The 21061-nt window shown below is 44.7% G+C and overlaps 3 protein-coding genes across 3 annotated transcripts; 2 read left to right on the top strand and 1 right to left on the bottom strand.

Moving 5' to 3' along the window:
* Window positions 1–14697: 14697 nt before the first annotated feature.
* Window positions 14698–15993, top strand: EDB91DRAFT_1242315 (uncharacterized protein; the record flags this gene model as incomplete). The annotated part of the gene is made up of 5 exons (XM_041322173.1): window positions 14698–14986; window positions 15118–15185; window positions 15232–15321; window positions 15610–15831; window positions 15880–15993. 5 exons carry the CDS (start codon window positions 14698–14700, stop codon window positions 15991–15993), a joined length of 783 nt encoding a protein of 260 aa, XP_041183820.1.
* Window positions 15994–17573: 1580 nt separating this feature from the next.
* Window positions 17574–20135, top strand: EDB91DRAFT_1277186 (transmembrane amino acid transporter protein-domain-containing protein; the record flags this gene model as incomplete). The annotated part of the gene is made up of 11 exons (XM_041324671.1): window positions 17574–17661; window positions 17715–18172; window positions 18228–18352; window positions 18407–18541; window positions 18596–18685; window positions 18750–18960; window positions 19018–19101; window positions 19161–19235; window positions 19291–19373; window positions 19425–19452; window positions 19509–20135. 11 exons carry the CDS (start codon window positions 17574–17576, stop codon window positions 19857–19859), a joined length of 1728 nt encoding a protein of 575 aa, XP_041183819.1. The 3' UTR covers window positions 19860–20135.
* EDB91DRAFT_1242312 (ARM repeat-containing protein) lies at window positions 20069–21010 on the bottom strand (the record flags this gene model as incomplete). Its single annotated transcript, XM_041322172.1, has 5 exons — window positions 20069–20109; window positions 20165–20296; window positions 20345–20727; window positions 20782–20884; window positions 20938–21010. The coding sequence occupies 5 exons, from the start codon at window positions 21008–21010 to the stop codon at window positions 20069–20071; spliced, it is 732 nt and encodes a 243-aa protein (XP_041183818.1).
* Between the last annotated feature and the right edge of the window lie 51 nt (window positions 21011–21061).

Below are 21061 nucleotides of genomic sequence, written 5' to 3'. Positions count from 1 at the left end.
AAACATGTAAAATTAAATTTAAACAAATGGATTGCAAAAGAAGCAACTACTCTACTGGACTCATCAATACAAACAGTGAGTAAGGATGTGAGATAATCAAAGTGCAAGAGTGCGAGAGAACGGGTCGTCATCATAGTCATAGTCGTTCGTTGTTGTCATGCTGTTGTCGTGTCGTGTCATTGAGTTGCTGTTGTTGTTATGATAGCACTGTCATAAAGACAAGTTGTTAGTAATGTATATATAAATGAAAATGAAAAATGCACCTATTGTGCACACCGCGAACAAACACAAAACAAGCATGAAAATACTAGTAAGTAATGTACATACATACATACATAAAAAAACACACCTTCAAGTGGTGAGAAAGATGGGCAAGAGATGGGGCATGACGGGGCACGAGAGACGGGCGAGAGAGATGTTGGAGTCAGTCAAAACGAGAGAGTTGGAGGAGAATGGACCGGAGAGATGAAAGTGAAACCATATGAGCGCAACGTCCAGGTATGATGAGGCGATGCGTTGATGTCGGCCGAGGCTTGTCAATATTGAGATGTCTACTCCTACGTTACACTAATTTACTTATCTATGCTAACCATACTATAAAGAATGAGTCGCATCGACCAAACATCTCAGATCTTTCCTAGAGTCTGAGATGTATGTTTTTATTCATTTCTGTGCTAACCTATAGAGCTAACATACCGTTAGATATATTTGTCTTTCCAGGTACTATACTCATACATAGATCTTTCCCAGAGTCTGAGATATATATTTGTCTTTCCAGCTCCCTCTTCATCGCAGCCGCTTGCATAATCTCTTTAAGAGACAGGCGAGAGATGGGGCGAGAAGACAGGTGAGAGATGGGGCACAAGAGACAGGTGAGACGGGGCACAAGAGATGGGGCACAAGAGACAGGCAAGAAATGGGGCACAGGAACACAAGAGACGAGGCGAGAGATGGGGCAAGAGATGGGGCATATGAGCATGGGACACAGCATGAGAGGAGAGGGCATGAGGCCCATCAGTGCTGGGGAACGGATCAACTAAGGTCGAAGTAGTTAGTGCCGAGTCTGCCGACTGTGCCGAGAGAGTGGGAAAGGGTGGTTAAGGTAAATATAAGCAAGCAGTAATAAGAAAATAAAGAAAATAAAAGATTTACTTGAAGGATGGCAGTGGTGCAGGTAGAAGTTAAGAGTTGAAGTGTAGAACAAAGGCTTCTGAAATTTTCGAGAAGTTGAACAATGACTTACATCAGCATTGCTGAGTTCTGTGAGGTTCTGTGGTGCTGTGAGAGCTGTGAAAATTCCCACTACAGCAGTAGTGGGTTTTGGTGTGTCATGCTCGAAAAAACCTCATCGTTCAACTTTTGGCAGAAAAATGCATTCCAGTGCTAAAAAGGTGTTTTGTTTGCATGGTCATGTGACACTATCTCTAAGTCTCTGCGTATATTGGTCTTTCTTACTTGTCGACTACTATGTCTTCTATCTGTCACAAAATCCTCGGATCCTTTGCTGATGTTCCCGCTCTTATCCGTGTTAACGGTGTGAGTCTTGACTCCACCATGTCCTTGTCTTTTCTGCACAGTTGTAATGTGCCGCATTCTATTTTCAACCATAATGGCGTGGCTGTGGAGTCGAGTTCTGGTCCAGTGCGCATTCCTACTGTCGACGGTTGGTATAATTCTCGGCAGACATTTCACTCCGTCTATTTGAAAGGGTGCGACATTGAGCTTGGTTGTGATTGGCTCGTGTTCGTGAATGCGAGGTTCGATGGCTCTCAATTTCTTTGACCTTTAGAGACAGATCTAGCACAGCTTTCTGCTGGTCATACTTGGAATGTTCATGTTAGGTACCGTGCCGACTCAGGAAGCAGAGGGGTCAGGGCTTGGCTTCAGCTCTTGCGCTGCACCCTTAGCCAAGTACATGCCCCAAATTTGGAGCGGGTCCGATGTTGTCCGACGGTAGGACAAATGGACCGCTTGGGTCCGCTTTGAGGGTCAGGGAATAAGAGCTACTAGCGGTGGACCGACTAGAAGCGGAGCAGAGAAGGTGGGGAGTGATGCAGAGAGTGGATAGGAGCAGGGGAATGTTGGTAGGGGTGGGAAAGGCGGAGGATAATGTGGAGGGGCGAAGGAGGATATTTGATAGGGGCAGAGTAATAAGGGAAGGACTTAGAGCACGGCTCTAAGTCGGAGTGGATGTTATGACCAACATTCACCAATAATGATGAAGGTGAGCACACAACCACTAGGACTCGGTCAAGAGGATAATGAATAAGATGGTATTGAGCATGAATGTCTAAGTCACTACAACCGTAGGAAACAAAGAGGTTAAGTCTAAGGAGTACTTACGCTAACTAACCTACTTATATACATAACATTGAATAGGAGTCTGAAAGAAATCAGCCAATGAGAAAAGAGTCGTATGATACTGCGGATGACTAAGTATGACATCATGATATATAAGCGAATGAGTAAGATGGCAACTAAACAGAAACCCAAGTTCCGACCGGTTCTTCTTTGGGAAGCGAGATTGTTCTAGCCCGTGGAGTAGGGGAACCAATCGGAGAAACCATGGGTGATATGTGAAGAGGTGAAGGTGTGACAGGGTGAGGAGTCACATGACTGGTTTGGGTACTGGAAGTAGCCGAAGGAAAACCGAGAAATGAAAAATGGTTCATATTAGGAATTCGTGACATTACCCCCTTTCTAGGATGAGCGTCCTCGCGAATGTAAGATGGTCGTATATTTTTCTGTCTCCATTCAAGGAAGTCAGGGGTCGTCAGAATTGAAGCGGAGATTTGCGCTGATTTAACCGCATTTGGGTTCTCTGCATAAAAGTCGGCTACAATGAGTGGTGCGTTCTTCACATCTTCCTCTGACTGCCATGTTGCTTCTTCTACTGCATATCCTTTCCATTTTACTAAATACTGCAACTTGCATCTGTATAGGCGGCTTTGCAATATTTGCTCTGCTTCATATTCTGGGACTTGGTCAACAATCTCCGGCGGTGGACGTGTTTGTGGCGGGCGATCGACAAGTTGAGAGGTTTGATGTGGGGTGAGTAGTGATACATGGAAGACTGGGTGAATGTGATATTTAACGGGGAGTTTCAACTTGTAGTTTAGCTCACCAGTCTTCTCTTCGATTTTGAATGGTCCCAGATGGTGGTTGGACAATTTCTGGCTCGGACGACGTTGTTTGATATTTGTCGCGTCTAACCATACCTTGTTGCCTGGTTTGAATTCTGGTGCGTCTTTCACTTTATGATCATAAAAGTGCTTCATTCGATCATTCGCTATTTCTAGCATCGCCTTTGTCTCTTCTTGTGCCTCCTTCATCTCAGCTACTCTTTGATCGGCTTGGGGAATCATGTTGGAAGAGTTAGGGGAAATCGTGAATTCAGGATTATAGCCATAGACACATTTGAATGGAGAATGTCCAGTGACTGTTACGGAATTGTTATGTGTGAATTCAGCAATTGGAAGCCAAGAAACCCAATCAGATTGTCAGTAGGATGTGAAGAGTTGTAGGTACTGCTCGACTTCTTGATTGATTTGTTCCGTTTGTCTGTCAGTCTGTGGGTGATATGCTGTTGACATGGACCACTTGGTTCCTAGTCTTTTTGAGACTTCCTGCATGAACTTGGACACAAATTGTGTTCCTCTGTCCGAAATCACTTTCTTCGGTGTCCCATGCAGCTTCCATATGTGATTGAGAAATAAGTCCGCGATTCCCTTGGAATTAACATCTTTGGTGGTCGGAGCAAGATGCGCTTGCTTTGTGAAACGATCAATGACTACCAAAATGCTGTCTTTGCCCTGAGAAACTGGTAGATCGGTGATGAGGTCACAGCTAATGGTTTGCCATGGCCCTTCTGGAATCTTGTTTGGCTTCAAAGGTCTGTGGGGTTTTGACGGTAGCACCTTTGTTTGCTTGCATCGATCACATCCATCTATGTAGTCATTAACCCATTTCTGCATCTGTGGCCACCAATAGTTCCTCGAGACAAGTTCAAGAGTTTTAGCATGCCCCATGTGTCCTGCTGCAGGTGAATCGTGAAAGATCTCTAACACTGTGCGACAAATTTCCTTATTATTGGGAACGTAGACCAATCCTTGGAACAAAATGAGTCCATCCTCCGTATTCCACTCTTCCAATCCTCTTCTCAACTGCACAGGAGCCTTCTTCAGGGTTTCAATAGCATTTCGGACTTCCGGATCCAAATCAGTACAGTTTCTGATGCGCTTTAACAGCGATTGTTCTCCTTCTATCAGAATCTGACCTCTTTTTGCGGCTTTGATATGAAAAAACTCGGGTTTCAAAAGCACGCGATCGGAATTGTCATTTTCTACTCCCCCCTCTGTGGTCTGGCCTCCTGGACAGAGCGTCGGCAGTGTCATTAACCTTTCCCGGTTTGTGTTGCAGAGTGAAGTTGTACTCTGCAAGGAACAAGGACCATCTCGCCTGTCTCCGAGTTAACTTCTGGCTCATCATGAAGTACTCAAGGTTTTTATGGTCCGTCCAGATCTCTACTGGATGAGGTGTGCCCTGCACATAATGCCTCCACTCCTCCAATGCACGGATAATAGCTAAGAGTTCTTTATCGTGAATATCGTAATTTTGCTCTGCATCTTGCATTGATTTGCTAAAAAAGGCCACTGGGTGCCATAGTCCATCTTCTTCCAACTGAGAAAGTACGCCACCAGTAGCATAGTCAGATGCATCGCTCTCTATCTTCTGTTTTTTATTTGCATCTGGCATAACTAGCACTGGTGCGGAAGAGAAATTGTCTTTGAGGGTTCTGAAAGCCTTTTCTTGCTTGTCCATCCATTCCCATGGTACATTCTTCCTGATGAGTTCATTCATGAGCCTGGCAATGTTCAAGAAACCGAGAATGAATTGACGATAAAAGTTCGCGAATCCCATGAATTGTTGAATGTCCTTGACACAGGTAGGAGTGGGCCATTCCTGAACTCCTTTAACCTTGACCTGGATCCATAGAGACGTGTCCATCTTTGACGATCAAACCGAGAAACTCCACTTCCTTCTTCTCAAAAGAACACTTTTCCGGTTTGAGATATAGATCATTGTCCTGTAGTCTCTGTAGTACCTCGCGTACCACCTTCCAATGTTTCTCTACATCATTGTTGGTGAAGACCAAGATGTTGTCAATGTAGACTACAACTGACCTTGCCTTCCTTCAGATCTTGGAAGATTTGGTCCATCATAGTTTGGAAGGTAGCTGGAGAGTTCGTCATGCCTGAAGTACATTACGACTGGTTCGTGGTGTCCAAAAGGAGTCTTGAAGGCGGCCTTCCACTGGTCTCCTTCCTTCATTCTAATATTATTATAGCCCCATTGAACAGTCCATTTTTGAAAAAAGCTTTGCACCGGAGAGACAATTGATAAGGTCCTGAGAGCGAGGGAGAGGGTATGCATTTCGGATGGTTTTTTCATTCAACCTCCGATAGTCCATGACAGGTCTGAGCTTTCCGTCCTTCTTAGCAACAAAGAAGAAAGGAGCTGCTACTGGAGATTCGCTATCTCTCAGTCGTCCCAAATCATATTCCTGCTTCAACCACTTCTCACATGCAGTCATTTTCAGCGGGGGACAGGGGATATGCCTTCGCGTTAGGAGGAAGCTCAGTAGGATCTTTGAGATCTACTTTATGATCCCACTTCTTAGACTCAGGGAATCAGGTAGACTCTTCTTCAGGAGAAGACCTTAAGATAGTCATGGAGCCAGTCTGGCACCATTTCCTCCACGGGCTTCTTTTCCTTCTTCTTTTCCTCCTGCTGCGCTAACTCTGATGCTACAGAGCTTTTGTACCTGATCCACACATTCTATGGTGAATCTTCATCCTCAACTTCCTCGATCTGTACCTTCTGACCAACAGTAGTAGCAAGGTCCGATTGTTCTTCATCCTCAAGCCTGACAGGTATAGTACCCACATGTCCTTGCATTTTAGAGCTGAGGCTGTTTGACTGAACCTGATGATGGATAGAGGCTTCCTCAATATCCTCATCTTCGTCATCTTCTGCCGGTATCAAATCAGGCAACACCGAAAGGATCAAAGAGTTCATGGATCTTCAGTTTCTTCACCTTAGTCTTTTTGTCCTTGACCTTGGCTTCTTGGCATTTAACCAGACAACTGGTCTAGTGCCACCCTTCCTGCATTCCAATCAATACTGGGGTTGTGGTATCGTAGCCAATCTATTCCAATGATAACATCATCGGATCCTAGATCTGTGACCAGAAAGGCTACTTCTTCCTCATGGTCCCCTATTGTGAGCTTCAAATCTGCATAGGATGTAATTGGTCCAGCGAAATTGTCTGTTTCAGTCAATATTACAGGATCGACATTGGTTTAAATAACTGTTTGGTCTGGACTTGATTCTTTTCTACAAACTTCTTTCCAATGAAGAGGTTTGTTGCTCCGCAGTCTACTAGAGCTTTGATGGCTGCTTTTTTATTTTTTCCTTCCAATGTAACTGGCAAGTAGAAATGGTCTCGTTTATTCCCAGAACAAGCTTCTGATACTTCTGCAAACATAATTGCCGAGTCACTGAGAATGGAAAAACGATTTCTCTGATCTAAGTCCGCAGTCGACTTTGATCTCCCTAAAAACCCTTTTGCTCCTCTTTCTTTGCTGGGTTGTACATGCTGGAGAGGCAGATCCTCTCAGTTTACAATGCAGTTAATATCTTCCACTGTGAGCGGTTTCACAGCTGGAACTTCTTCCACCTTGCCGGTGTGGACAGCTGGTCCTTTGCCCTTGTCAAGGGGCTTTCCCGTGCAGTTACGGGCCATATGCCCTTCTTCTCTGCAGTGGTAGCACTTGAAAACACCTCCCAGTTGTCCTTGAGGTCAGGGTCTACCTCCTGTCCTGGTTGCATCAACGTCCATGGCATTTCCTCCCTGTGACATGGTCTTGGGTGCTCCAGCTGGTGCGGGTGGAACAGTGGAGCCTTGCCAAGGTCGTCATGGTGCGAAGTTCATCTTCCTCTCATCATCAAGCTCCTCGAGGTTCTGCCCAACTAGGAGCGCCTCCCTGATCAATCCCTCCAGGGTATCTTTCCTGTTAGGGTGGATATTGGCCAAGTAGTTTTTAACTCTTTGGTCCAATCCAAAGCAGAGTTTGCGCATTAGCTCATAGTCAGAGAAATGACAGAAGGCGAGCTTCTGGCGGAAGATGGAGATGTACTCCCCAACTGTATGATTGCCTTGTCAGGAGAGCTTCCAACTCTCTTGCAGCCTTCTCCTCTTTGTTGACAACGGTCCACATGACCTTCATATCCTTGACGATGCTGTCATAGGATCCAGGATGGCTGCTGAGAGCCATGGGGGTAATGCTTTCCGCCCATTTGGCTGCGGCTCCTTGACAGAAAGAAACGAGGCAGGTACACTTCTGCTGCTCCGTTGCCCCAGGGTAACCTGTGAAGTAGATTTCGAGCTGGGTGAGGAAAGTGTCGACATCAATGGAGTTCTTTTCCCCTGTGAAGTCCATTGGTTTTCGCCATTTTGATATCAGAGCCTGAAGTCCCAGATGTAGAGCCTGGGATCTTCGTTGTAGGCGAGGTTTCCAAAAGCGTGATCTTGTCTTCTGTATCCCTCAGCCTGATCCTCAGGTAGTCGATCTCGTCGTCTGCATGCACCAGGCCTGCTTGCAGCTCGTCAATCTCCTTCTGCAGACTGTCTATCAAGTGTCTGGTGTACTCTCTTTCTGTTACGATGACGGCATTGATTGCACGGAAATGTTCTGATGGGTGATGGTACTCGACCCGGGACCGGAGATGCCGAAGGGTGCAGAAGGGCCTGCAGTTGGGGTGGTGGATGATCCTGCAGATGCTAATGGGCCTAATGGGTTTATCCATCCTTGTGGGGCCAGAGAGTGGATTGCACCCCTTGGTGGAGTTGCTACTCTTGGTACAACTGGGAGAGTGTCTATCACTTCTGTATCCTCTGAAACGTTGATCCCAGTTTCTCCTAGATTCTCGGACATGGAAGAAGGAGCAATGGGAATCCAGACAGGAAACATTGTTGTGGAGTGCAAAAGCCCTAGCCTTGACTAGGCGGGATCTGTATGGCGGGGCAATGATGACAAAGGTGTGAATGCAGTGCATATAGCGGTTCGTCAACCTAAGTAGAACTTGAGAGGAGTTCGCAAAAGACGCAGTGAACTTTGGGTCTACTTTTAGCACCCTAGGTTCCTATTGTAAAGTATTTAGACAGTGAGAGGACTGTCACGAGTGCCGTTCTGTTACGTAGAAAGCAAAATATGTAGCGTACAGTTGGCAGGGTTTTGGGCCTAACTGCAGACGTGCGGAAACAGGACCTAGATGTCACTGATCCTTATGAACTGGTGGCTCGTAGTAAGACGAGGGCCTGGTTCACTTCTACTAAAAGGTAACGTAAAGAGCTTGGTATAACAAACACGTCAGGGAATGGTGATTGAATTAAACGTAATCCACGAGATAAATCTCAGCAGAATAGCACAGTGAAGTTCGTCGAGAACGGTGATGTCCAAGACAAAGTTCGAGTCAGAGTGGTAAGATAGACTTAACCTAATGTTATGACCAACGTTCACCAATAATGATGAAGGTGAGCACACAACCACTAGGACTCGGTCAAGAGGATAATGAATAAGATGGTATTGAGCGTGAACGTCTAAGTCACTACAACCGTAGGAAACGAAGAGGTTAAGTCTAAGGAGTACTTACGCTAACTAACCTACTTATATACATAATATTGAATAGGAGTCTGAAAGAAATCAGCCAATGAGAAAAGAGTCGTACGATACTGCGGATGACTAAGTATGACATCATGATATATAAGCGAATGAGTAAGACTGGCAACTAAACAGAAACCCAAGTTCCAACTGGTTCTTCTTTGGGAAGCGAGATTGTTCTAGCCTGTGGAGTAGGGGAACCAATCGGAGAAACCACGGGTGATATGTGAAGAGGTGAAGGTGTGACAGGGTGAGGAGTCACATGACTGGTTTGGGTACTGGAAGTAGCCGAAGGAAAACCAAGAAATGAAAAATGGTTTCGTATTAGGAATTCAGTGACAGTGGAGGGTCGGAGGGTCGGAGGTGACAACAAGTTGAGACTTGTGTCCAGAGGAGGCAAGGTCCTACTGAGAATTCTCACAAGAGGTAACTGCAAGAAGACAAGTAATATTAAGACTAAGGAAAATATCTAAGTACAGGATATGTTATATACTTCTATGTATGAGGCAGTGATCAGGATAACTATGTAGTAAAGCTATGTACCAAGGATATAGTTTGTAAGTATTTTACATAGGCGAAGACATAAGTTGGAGCGGATATCAATATGTACGCGTCAGATCAGTGATCGAGCGGTAATAGGAATTACCGGTCATCCGGAAGCAAGGGTCTATGTACCAAAGGGGAAAGTATATATCTAAAAGGGGGAAAAGATCCAGTTGAATGGAGAGGTTATGGAAGGGGACTGGTTGAGCGGTTGAGCGGAAGCATAGGGCGGAATGCGGACTTGTGATTGGGCGGAGCGGAGGATGGATGGAGTGGAGGGGGTCGGAAAGCGGAGTGGATATCAATATCAGAGCAGTCAGATCAGGTATATGACAGTTCAGCCTGGAGGTGTGTGTGTGTTTCCAAAACATATTGAAATGACTGAATGATCTTTTTAGGTGGTCTGTTTACTTGTTTGTCTGCTACCCAAGTGGAATCATGTTTAGCTGCCCAAGCGGGTTCATCATCTGTTACCCAAGCGGGTCTATCTTCATCAAATCATAATGATCATGTTGTGGATAACTTCTTTGATGGGTATGAAAGATTACAAAGACCTGGTCTGAGTGCATTGGCGACTGCTCGTGGCCTTTCAGTACCTGAAAACTCGACCATCAAAGAACTTTGAGAGATCATTTCTCATCATGTCGGTACTGGGCTATGTTCTTCTTCTTTATCACAATCGTTCGAAGGGTGTGATTCCCTCCGTCAACAGTTAAACTTGCATTGTGAAGATGAAGCAGAGGTGCTCTCTGGAAGAATCGTGTTCTTGACAGCTGTATTGAGTAATATGAAATGACGTCCTTTGGAACGATTACTGAAAGCAAACGGAGTTGATTTTGAACCTGGATCGAAAACAGGGACGACTATGTCATACACTGAAAAAACATATCCAGTCGCTACGAAAAGCGAAGTCGAAATCCTCCAATAAAAATTGGACACAAGCTCGACAGAATGATCGCGAAAATCTTTGTCATCAACTTTGTCGTGAATGGCCCCAGATTCCGTCATCGGAATTGAAGTGTTGTTGTTTGGTGCAGATGTTTAGGGATGAGACTTCTTCTGAAAAACTGGCCATGTTTACATGTGCGTCCTGCGCCTGAAAGTGTCTTATGTTTGGAACGTACATTAGTATCTCTGGATGATTTTGATTCATCTCTTTTGCGCAGACCTGACCGACAAGATGATCAGCATATGTCAGATGATTATTTCGACAGAGACTGTCCTCTTCCTCAAATTCTGTTTGCAGATTTGAATAATCTGCTTAGTGATTTGATGCTCAAACCGTCCGGAGTGAAACCATGCAGCGATGGTAAATATCAACTATATCTCTGTAGTGTATGCCACAAAAAGCTTGTGAAGGGAAAACAACCAGCTCTCAGTCTTGTGAACTGCACTTTTTTAGGAGATGTACCTGATGAATTGAAGGATTTGACGGTTGTCGAGGAAGCGATGATTGCTCATTGTTATGCAAAGTGCTGGATCATTCAGTTGAAGGAAGAAAATCAGGACCTGCAACTTTCTACAAATCAACATGGGATCAAGGGCCACATAATCATCTATCCTCAGCGCCCAGAAGGGATTGCAAAAGTTTTACCTCCTCCAGTCACTGACATTATCACTCCGATCTGTGTCATTTTTGTAGGCTCGTGTCCTCCGACTCGTGCATGGCTTGAAGAAAAGGCCAAACCTTTGATAGCTTGCAGAGAAAAGGTTCACGCTGCATTAGTTTGGCTGAAAAATACAATCACTTGTATAAGGACATCACTATTGATTTCAATGTCTTGAACTCTATGGAGGCAAAAACACTGATGCCTTTTCACGTTGACCACATTCTTCCCAATGATGCGCGTTATTCTTTGACGTCAAAATATGATGGAAGTGAGGCAGCACAGTTGAATGATGATGTTTTGCCACCTAATGATCAATCAGTGTGTGCTGATGAGCTAGAAGCTAATTTTGAGAGAGTCATAGTTACCAATGTTGATGGAAATGTGTCTGCGAATGAATTGCGTGCTGCAGCAGTCTGTCATATTAAAAACAAGGGCGGTGGATATATCCAGGTCCCTCACGATCCTGAACCTGTCAATGAGTTTTTTAATCCGGACTTATTTCCGATGATTTATCCTACATTGTTTCCATATGGACTGGGAAGATTTGAGGACCACCTGCGTTCCGAACCATTGTCACTCAAGAGACATATTAAGCACCTTTTCAACCTCACTGATCGTTGATTTCAAGAACACTACTTGTTTCTGTTCACGGCATTCAACATTTTACAGCATCGTAAAATTCTAATACATACATCTTTAAAAGTTAAATGGGACTCATTTCCAACTATAGCTACAAACCTCGCAGCTGTTTCGCCTTGGGCTGTTCACTGTGTAACAGAGTGCATAGCTCGAGGTGACACTGTGTCTGCAAACAATGAAGATGAGTGATCTGTGTTGCGCTTGATGAAAGAAGTGCAAGTGATAACCTCACAAGTTCCAGGATCTGCACATGCGAGAGCACACATGCAAAACGAAATCCTGTGGCCTGATGTGCGAGCGAGGATTGCCAAGTTTTTATGTTACAATCAATCCTGCTGACATATATAATCCATTAGTCAAATTTCTAGCCGGTGATGAAATAGATATTGATAATCTTCTGCCAGAGGAAGTGCCAAAATTCCATGAGCAATCTATCCTCATAGCGTGAAATCTGGCCATCGCAGCTAAATTCTTCAATGTCTACATGAAAGCCTTCATCAAATGTCTTCTGTGATTTGAAGGAAAGGGGACAGACCTTCATGAGGGTATGCTTGGCACTGTCAGCACATATTATGGGTGCATCGAAGCTCAAGGTAGAGGAACACTGCACTGTCATATGTTGATATGGCTGGAAGGTGGCCTCAATCCCAATGAAATCAAGGATCAAATATTACAAAATGACGAATACACCTTTAAGGACAACTGAAATGATCATTTCACAAACTGCCAGCTTCAACATAAGCTTGCAGGAATTTCAAGCAAAATATCGAGCTGTAATCATGGTTTTAATGAAGATGACATGTTCACAGATAATACCGACGAAGATATACTCACTCATCTAGAATCAATGGACTCCTGTCGTTCAATTCGCCAGTCCACAGTCAACGAGGACCTGATCTGCTGCCTTCAGCATATGGACTCTTGCCAGTTCTTTAATGACCTTTCATGTATTTCAAATCCTGCAGATCCTGCTATGAACCACCATGAAAACGATAGTTGACTTGTTGAACAAATGATTGAAGATATCAAGCAGGAAAATGAATGGTGAGATTGCTATGAAAAAAGGTGGACAAAATGGAAGCAAAACCAAGCTACAAATGATCCCTTGAAATTGCAGTCAACTACCAATCATAATGCTCCATTAACGACGATAGAAACACTGCAGACGAGACCGTTAGAAACACGTGATACCTTGGTTCCAAGTATTGAAAGCCGTACCCATCCAATTAATGAGTTCTGCGACATGAACAGTGACTGTGTTGTGCAAGAATGGTTGCTAAATGACGAGCAAGCAAGAGCATTCAAAATAATAGCGGAGCATAGTCGAGCGAACAATCCCGAACCTCTAAGAATGTTTATTGGAGGACCCACTGGAACTGGAAAATCGAGGGTGATCAACGCTCTGAAGGACTTTTTTGTAAGATGAAATCAAGCATGACGATTCAGATTGGCTTTGTACATGGGAGTGGCTGCACGGAACATCTCGGGCATGACTCTACATGCATCACTTTTATTAAACCAAAGACATACATCCGCAGCAAATACCAAAATGAAACGAGACCTCACGGCAATGTGGGAAGGAATTGACTACCTGTTCATAGATGAAGTATCCATGATAAGCTGCAATTTTCTCACCAAAATTCACGACACACTAGTAGACGCTAAAGGAAACACTGCACCATTCGGAGGAATCAATATCATTTTTGCCGGAGATTTTGCTCAGCTTTCACCTGTGAGTGGCAAACAATTGTACACCCACCTGGACCTCAGATGTTGTGCAACAACCCAGGGACAAAAAACTATCTTTGGCAGACTCCTCTGGCTCTCGATGAGCACCGTGGTCCTATTAACGAAAATAATGCGTCAGTCAGGTCCAGAGAATGAACGGTTTGTCAAATCTCTTGCACACCTGCGTGAAGGGAAATGCACTCAAGATGATTATCAACTTCTACAGACGAGAGTGATTACTAACAGTGCCAGAAATACAAATGACTGTGAATGGAAAGATGCACCAATTATTGTTTGTGATAATGAAAGCAAAGATGAACTGAACATTAGAATGATGACGGTGTTTGCACAAAAGACAGGACAAACTCTCCATTGGTACCACTGCACAGACAAGCATCAAGGAAAGCGACTGTGTGATGAGGTCCTGATCAACAAATTACAGTGTTTGAATTCAGGAAAAACTAACATGCGACTAGGCAAAATACCGTTAGTCATTGGCATACCAATCCTTGTGTCTCGGAATTTTGACATCGAAGGTGGAATCATAAATGGTAGCACTGGCATACTGAAGAAAGTAAGATACTCACTAAATGATGAGAAGCAACACGTTCTAAGATCCTGTATTGTAGAAATAAGTCAGTCGTCAGATGAAGCACTTCCGAACTTATGTCCACACAAGATACCCATCATTGAGGATTCAGTAGAACTTAGATTTACACACCTGAACTCAAAAAAAACCTGTTGCATTACTCGTAAACAGGTTCCTATTCTGCTGGGGTTCATTATCACCGCGCATAAGTCGCAGGGCCAAACATTAGAGAAGGTTATCGTTGATATTGGTTCAAAATGGTGCCAAGGCGCTGAGAAACCATATGTGATGGTGTTGCGTGCAACATCTTTACAAAGCCTATTCATCCTACGTCCGTTCAATTACAGCAAAAATTGCTCTCACCCAGTCCCAAGACATCCGTCGAGAAATGCTTTGATTAGATATTTTGAACCTAAAGGCTTTAATTGACTCGCCATATGCAACTGATGAACAATGAGAACGAGCAGAGAAACAGTTACCAGTCCTGAACAACCTGGTTACACAAGGTAAAACATTGGCATGTAGCAAAGAGAACCTGTGTGCACAAACTAAACAGCGTTCAACAAACCATTCTCAACCTCAACAATCTTATTATAGCAGGCACCCAACCTGGGCTGAACCAACAACCACATCACCAGAAAAAAAGAAAAAGGATTGAGGATGCCATACCTCAGTCCAAGCCAGCAGAGAATGACCTGCATCCGCCTCCACAGTGGACCAAATGCTGCAGGGCGACCTGACTATGATCGACAATGATTTTTGTCAGCAGAGGTATGCGTCATACCCTTGTAATCCCTATCTCCTGTTATTTAAACTGAGGTGTGATGCAGTTCAAACCATGTGATCTTCCACTAAAACCACCACCATGTCCATTCCTGACTCTGAAATCCAATGCTTCTCACACCGTGCCGCAAATGACATCTATGATCGCGTCAGTGATGCGATGATGAAGCTCGGCAAAGATGGCTTAGGAGAAGCTGACTTCAGTATCGATTGGTGCACAACCATGCAAGACAACTATAGCGGAACGAATTGGTCATATGTGAATACGAAGGATGGTCGACCGTTTAAGACCAACATCATCAGCCAGATTGCGACCTCCACATGTGGCACTAGGCATTCAGCCAAAGGCACGCACTTTACCAAAAAGGCATGTACAACTCTTGCCAGTCAACTGATATCATCTGACACTTGCGAGACAAGAATGTACCTCTGAGTGACTCCAACACTGTCAAATGGAAGTAGGCACTCTCTAGGCCCGCTTTATGCTCACCCAATTTAGCAGACATCTGGGAGAACCAGCTGACGTCTCTCGAAGATTGGGTAACTGAGGAAAAGAAGAGGGTGGCGAGTGTCAGTGACACCCATTACATCGTTTCAAATCTAACAGACCTTACAGGAATCTAAGATCAATGGTTGCACCATCAAGAGCAACAATGACCTGCAGTATGCAGACCTCATCATCCTCACATCACAGCGCATCTATGAGGTGAGCCACAAAGCGACGACCTCCACATCAACCTAAACATATCAATCATAGAAACCAAACGGGAAAAATATTCCCACCAGTCACGATGCGGCTCCACGACAAACAAAGTGAAAGTTCACGGACAAGGAAAGCATGGCAGGACAACAAGCCACGCCCATGGCGACAACATCTGTAGTGAACACAACAGAAACAGTAGACATCCCAATGCCTACCACAGACGAAGGTAATGACCATGTCAATCTCGCATGATGGATACCAATGCTCAACAGTCATTGACAAGTCTTTCAGGGAGCTCTTTATGATCCGAGAATCCTCCCCGACTACCGTGGATCGTACTTCAAACTATGTCAGAATAAGCTTAAACAGCTAAACATCTTCGACACCCCAGATAACAACTGCAAGTTGGTGCCCATGCATGAGATGTACGCGAAATTAAGACCAGGGACGCTTATTCTCACTGTCTGCAAGGCGCACATATATAACATTGTGCAGAATGGGCTACCAACGAGCGTACACACCTCTAAAAATCAAACATCACATCTACTAATCCCACACTAGACATTCCAACTGGCAGTACAAGCGATCAAGATCCTTGATCCATCTGACAAGCCTGTCAAAGAACGAATTTATCCCAATTCTCTCCCCAACTTCGACAGACATGTCGAAGGATAATTTGGCTGTCGCAAGCTTCTCTATGTTCAATGTCGCTACCAGCCCTGTGAAAAAATCTAAGCATGCAAAGGGAGGCAAAGGAAAAGAGAAAATGGACTGATTTGTGTTTCAGCCTCGTGATGTACTTGTACCGATGAATCGTGTCTCTTCTGACTGAAAAAAGGGAGTTGTTCGAGTGTATTTGTAACAGCCTCCACATTGCCTTATGTTTTGATATGACCTTATGTATTTATAGCGCCTCAGTATTGAAATTGTAGCGTAGAGTCAGGGATCAAATCAAAGCGACTGTAGCAGGCTCTGCCGTGTGCGGCCTTTTGCATTATTAGCAAACACTGTGCAAGGTTTAGTAGTTTACTGATGTATATTCATCCTAGCTCGTTTTACATAAGCTCTTACAATTTTCCTTCATGCTTGTAGCAGAACTTCCTCAGTGACTTCCATTAAGTCTACTGAGGTCAGTACAGATTACTCACATTACTTATGCCTAGCTAATGGTTCCCGCAGCTCATGTACTTGCTGCAGATATATATCCAATATGGTGACTTCCATTAAGTCTACTGAGCTCGTGTACTCACTGCAAAACATGTCTCTCACTGCAAAACATGTCTGGCTTTAGAAAGGCAGCTTTCAATGGTGAGATCTATAATTACTGACAGTGTGCCAGGGTATGATATTGAATCATGATGGCATATCAAGATGTTGACTAGTGATCAAACATGTCTGGGCAGCTTTCGATGGCAGGACCTATAATCACTGATAGTATGGCAAGGTATGCTATTGAATCATCATGCCATATCAAGATGCTAATGTTCAACTGAATACATCTGGCTTTAGAAAGGCAGCTTTTGATGATGATGTCCAAGGGCCAGAGTCACTTGATAACCTTGTGACTATGGGTACCTCTGCTGTCATTTGTTGTCTCAAGGAATTCAAGAATGGATCACACAAAGCCATCAGCTTCACAGCAGCAGCTTTTAGGTCTGAATATGACAATTACCTCAGTTTGATGCCCAAGAACATCAAGAACTTGCTGCAATTGCTGGATAGATAGGTTAAGTACTGTGTCCATATGTTCCATACAGGTTGCTCGATCACAGGGCTTGAAGATGAGCTGCGAGATAATCTGTAGTTACTTATCATGTCGTATCAATCGTGTATCTATGCACTCACCCAACACTCGCCAAACAGATAAGTGATCTGAGACCGTTGTTGCAGGAAATGACCGCCTTCGATACAGCAGCATTATATATCCAAATTCAGCGAGTACGAGAGAAAATCCCTGACCTATACCTTAAGTGTCACTCAAAAGCAGCATTTCGAGCGGCGCGACACTGAGATATGGGCCTAATTTACATAAAAAATGTCGTTCGCCATCAATTATGTCATATGGGCGGATCATATCCTCAAGTCATTCCAACATAAAATTTCCGGAAGCTGGTTCCTGATTGACATAAAATGCTTCTGATTCCTCAGCCGCTCGATCTCTTGTCTACTTTGTTAGCTTAACGACCGTACGCGAGACCTTTCCGCCCTTTAGACCAACTTTAGATTCATTATTGAGCAATTTTCAAGATTCAGGAATGACTTCCTACACATCTGGTGCAGGAATCCCCTTCACTTATGGCTCTCATACCAGTTCTTACACAGTAAGGGATGCTATCGCTTCATGTACGTACTAAAACTGTTCCTACTGGTTTGTGATAACCTGACTTCGAACGCAGATCGTCGCTCGCAATTCTTTGCCAGTTCAAACATACCGTATAGCTCACATTTCTCTGACGACGAGGAGTCGGGTGAAGAGGCTCGCGTTGTAGAAGATGATGAGGAAGGCGAGTTAACTCCAATATCTAGGGATGACGCGATAGAGGTCTGGGACTGGGATGAATCGTCGCGTCCAGTCATGCGACCTGTACGAGCTTTCCTCCCCCGACAGGTTGTTGATATCGGGGAAATCACTCCTAGTGGAAGCCAACTCACTCAAACGACCAGCGACGAAGCTACTCCTTTGCTGAAAGCATCTTCTACATCTAATCAAATCAGTTATGGGGGACCTGGGTCAGATGCGTACGTCGACGGAGAGTTATGCGGCTCAACAGATCGGTCTTTACTACGGCGCAAGTCGTCAGCTACCCTGAAGAAACCATACAACTATGGAGGACAAAGTACATATGGGCAGACAGTGGGTGTTGTCATTTGATCGTGAATGTCTCTGCTAAAGGCGATTGATTGCTCAGTTGTTCAACAGTATCGCGATATTGTTAGGCATAGGAATGCTATCCGAGCCCCTGGCCTTTGCATATGCTGGTTGGATCGGCGGAACAGCTCTCATTATATTTTTGGGCTGCTTGAATTGCTATACGTCAGTTGAACTCGCACTATCTGACCGTGTTGTCCCACTCACCGCATGCAACAGTGCTAAAATCCTGGCTGGTATCATCTTGGATGACCCTCGTTTGAGGTCATACGCCGACATCGGTCGTAAGGCGTTTGGTCCGAAGTCGACTGCCTTGACCACAATTTTATTTTGTCTCGAACTTTTCGCCCTCGGGTCAGCGTCTTTCCCAAATCAGACTTGGTCGCGGAATTGATGTTCTTCCTCAAGCGTTGCTTTCGTCACTATAGCCGCTGACTCCATGCACGAAGTCATGCCAGCGTATTCTGCAGACACGTTTAAAATCTTGTTTATAGTCGTGTAAGTGTTACTTCCCGATGGTGCTAGCATAATTCTCATGGTTCCTCGACCTTTTGAACATTAGATTGGTACCACTAGTTTTCCTACCGCTGTCTATACTATCGTATACCTCGATTTTTGGGATTTGTTCGACGCTCCTCATCATCCTTGTCATTTTTATAGACGGCTTTTCTAAGCCAGATGCCCCTGGTAGTCTGTGGAGTCCAGCCATAACGTCATGGGGGACTGGCTCTATGACAGAGCTTGGTATTGCATTTGGCTTGTTGATGGCTGGCGTATGTCTCATCTTGCGCCCGGTTCCCGAAATACGGCACTCATTGTCGGTGCCTTAGTTCTCTGGTCATGCTGTGATACCATCGCTAGCCCGTGACATGGTCGATCCTTCCCAGTTTGATAATATGATCAACTGGGCTTTCGTAAGTAGATTTGTTAGGGTGTCTTGTCATGATTGTTCATCATTTCCCAATCTTCATAGGTCATTGCCACATTCACCTATGCGATCATCGGCTATGCGGGATACTTGATGTTCGGACGTAACGTGAGCGGTGAGGTGAGCCCCATAATTACTTTTTGACGACAATGCGAGATGTTGACAACGCATATAGATCAGTAAGGACCTCATGAACACTCCTGGTTATAACTCCTGGATCAACGAAATTGCTCTGTGGATGTTGGTGTCAACTCCTCTGTAAGTTTCGGAAGCTCCTTTTCTTTTCTAACACTGACACTCCATGTACAGCACGAAGTTCCCTCTCAGCACGCGGCCAGTGAGCGATATGCACCTGTCATAGAGGGCTAACATACTGATGCGCTTTCTGTCTAGCTCAATGTCATCCTCGAAATCATGCTCGATATAGATAATCATACTCCTGGCGTCAAACCTCAACTGGACACTCAATCTTCGACTGCCTGTCGGCTTTTTAATCGCGCTCTCTTCGTTGTCGAGCGCGTATCTGTCCCTGCGCTGTCTATTATGGTGTCGATCATCTTTCCCGAGTTTAGCTCCCTTATGGCCTTCCTTGGCTCGTTTTCGGCGTTCATGATCTGTGTTATCGGTCCCATATCAGCTAAAATTGCCCTTGGGGGAAGGTGCAGTTTCGTTGATGCTTCACTCCTCGCAATAGCCACTGTGATGGCAACTTGGGGAACGTTCGCTGCATTTTGGACTGCGTGAGAAATCCTCATTTGTCTTGAAGAAATTACATAGACGGGGACCTCCTTGAAGTACTTTATTAGTCTCTTTTCACTCATCTTGTTTCTGACCTTTTACTTGCGTTTCCTGCAAGCATGTATTATACACATCTTCGTCTGGTCGTATCACATCTATCAACATCATATTGAATGGGTAGATGTACACTGTACACGAATATCACTGTCAAGTCATCATTTGGCTTGCACAGTATGTGAGATAACCTTGCTAAGCTCTATATATATAAGTGATTGAGGGCGATCCAAAGTTGCAGTACAGGGAAAACTCACGTGGAAGCTTAATATGCTCTTGAATGACAACCGACTCAATTTGATTGTCAGGGTTTGGTGGTATGCTGACTACCCCAGCGGATGAATCAGATGTCCATCGTTGTTTCGCGACCCATGCCTCTAGCTCCGGTCCTATGGAAATAATAAGTGGATAGATATGACACGTGGCTTATAACAAACCTGATAGATCCACATAGGATCCCAGCCTCTTACTGCTGATCCGCGTGAAAGTAGCCTTTACAGATCGCGCGGCGACTTCCCGGATGGCATCTTCGAATCCTGCGCACTCCACTGTATAATTCTCTCTTATAACCTCCAACTCATCGGACCGATACATACTCCAAAACGCAGAGAAACGACACTGGTGAAGGAGGTTGTAGAGATTTGTGAGGAGCGGCAGAAGCGTAGGCAATGGATCGGGCTCGTCGAGAGTGCCATTAATTGGCCGGTCGTCGAGCAGAGATATGCAGAGGTTGAAGTCTGGGAAAGGCTCTGCTGTAAGAGCCTTGAGGAGGATATTGATGACCACGTCGGGATTGAAGAGGTCAGGATTGAATTGGTAGCTGCGACCGAGGGGTCGACGTTCGAGCTTGTAAGATGAATCGGGCGAAACTTACAGTTTCAAGATAGCAAGATTAGCGAGGCAGTCATACTCCTGGCTGCGGATCTGGTGGTAGAGGTAGTCCTCGAGAATACCAACATTTGATGGGTTGTAACGGTCTGGGGTCACTTATGAGTGTCAAATCGATGGTGAAGAGCTTATAATCACGCACCAACCCCGGATACAAGATTTTCAATAAGCTCTGTCCGTGAAGGAGGCGCAAGCCACGCTGCTGTTGCTGCCATAGCCGCGTTGTTTTTCAAGGTGGAAGAGCAAAAAGTAAAAAGTTGATCAGA

This window comes from Suillus paluster (genome assembly GCF_016628075.1).
Source record: "Suillus paluster strain FC165 chromosome Unknown EDB91scaffold_2, whole genome shotgun sequence".
NCBI classification, from domain to species: Eukaryota; Fungi; Basidiomycota; class Agaricomycetes; order Boletales; family Suillaceae; genus Suillus; species Suillus paluster.
This window is presented reverse-complemented; position numbering and strand designations above follow the sequence as displayed.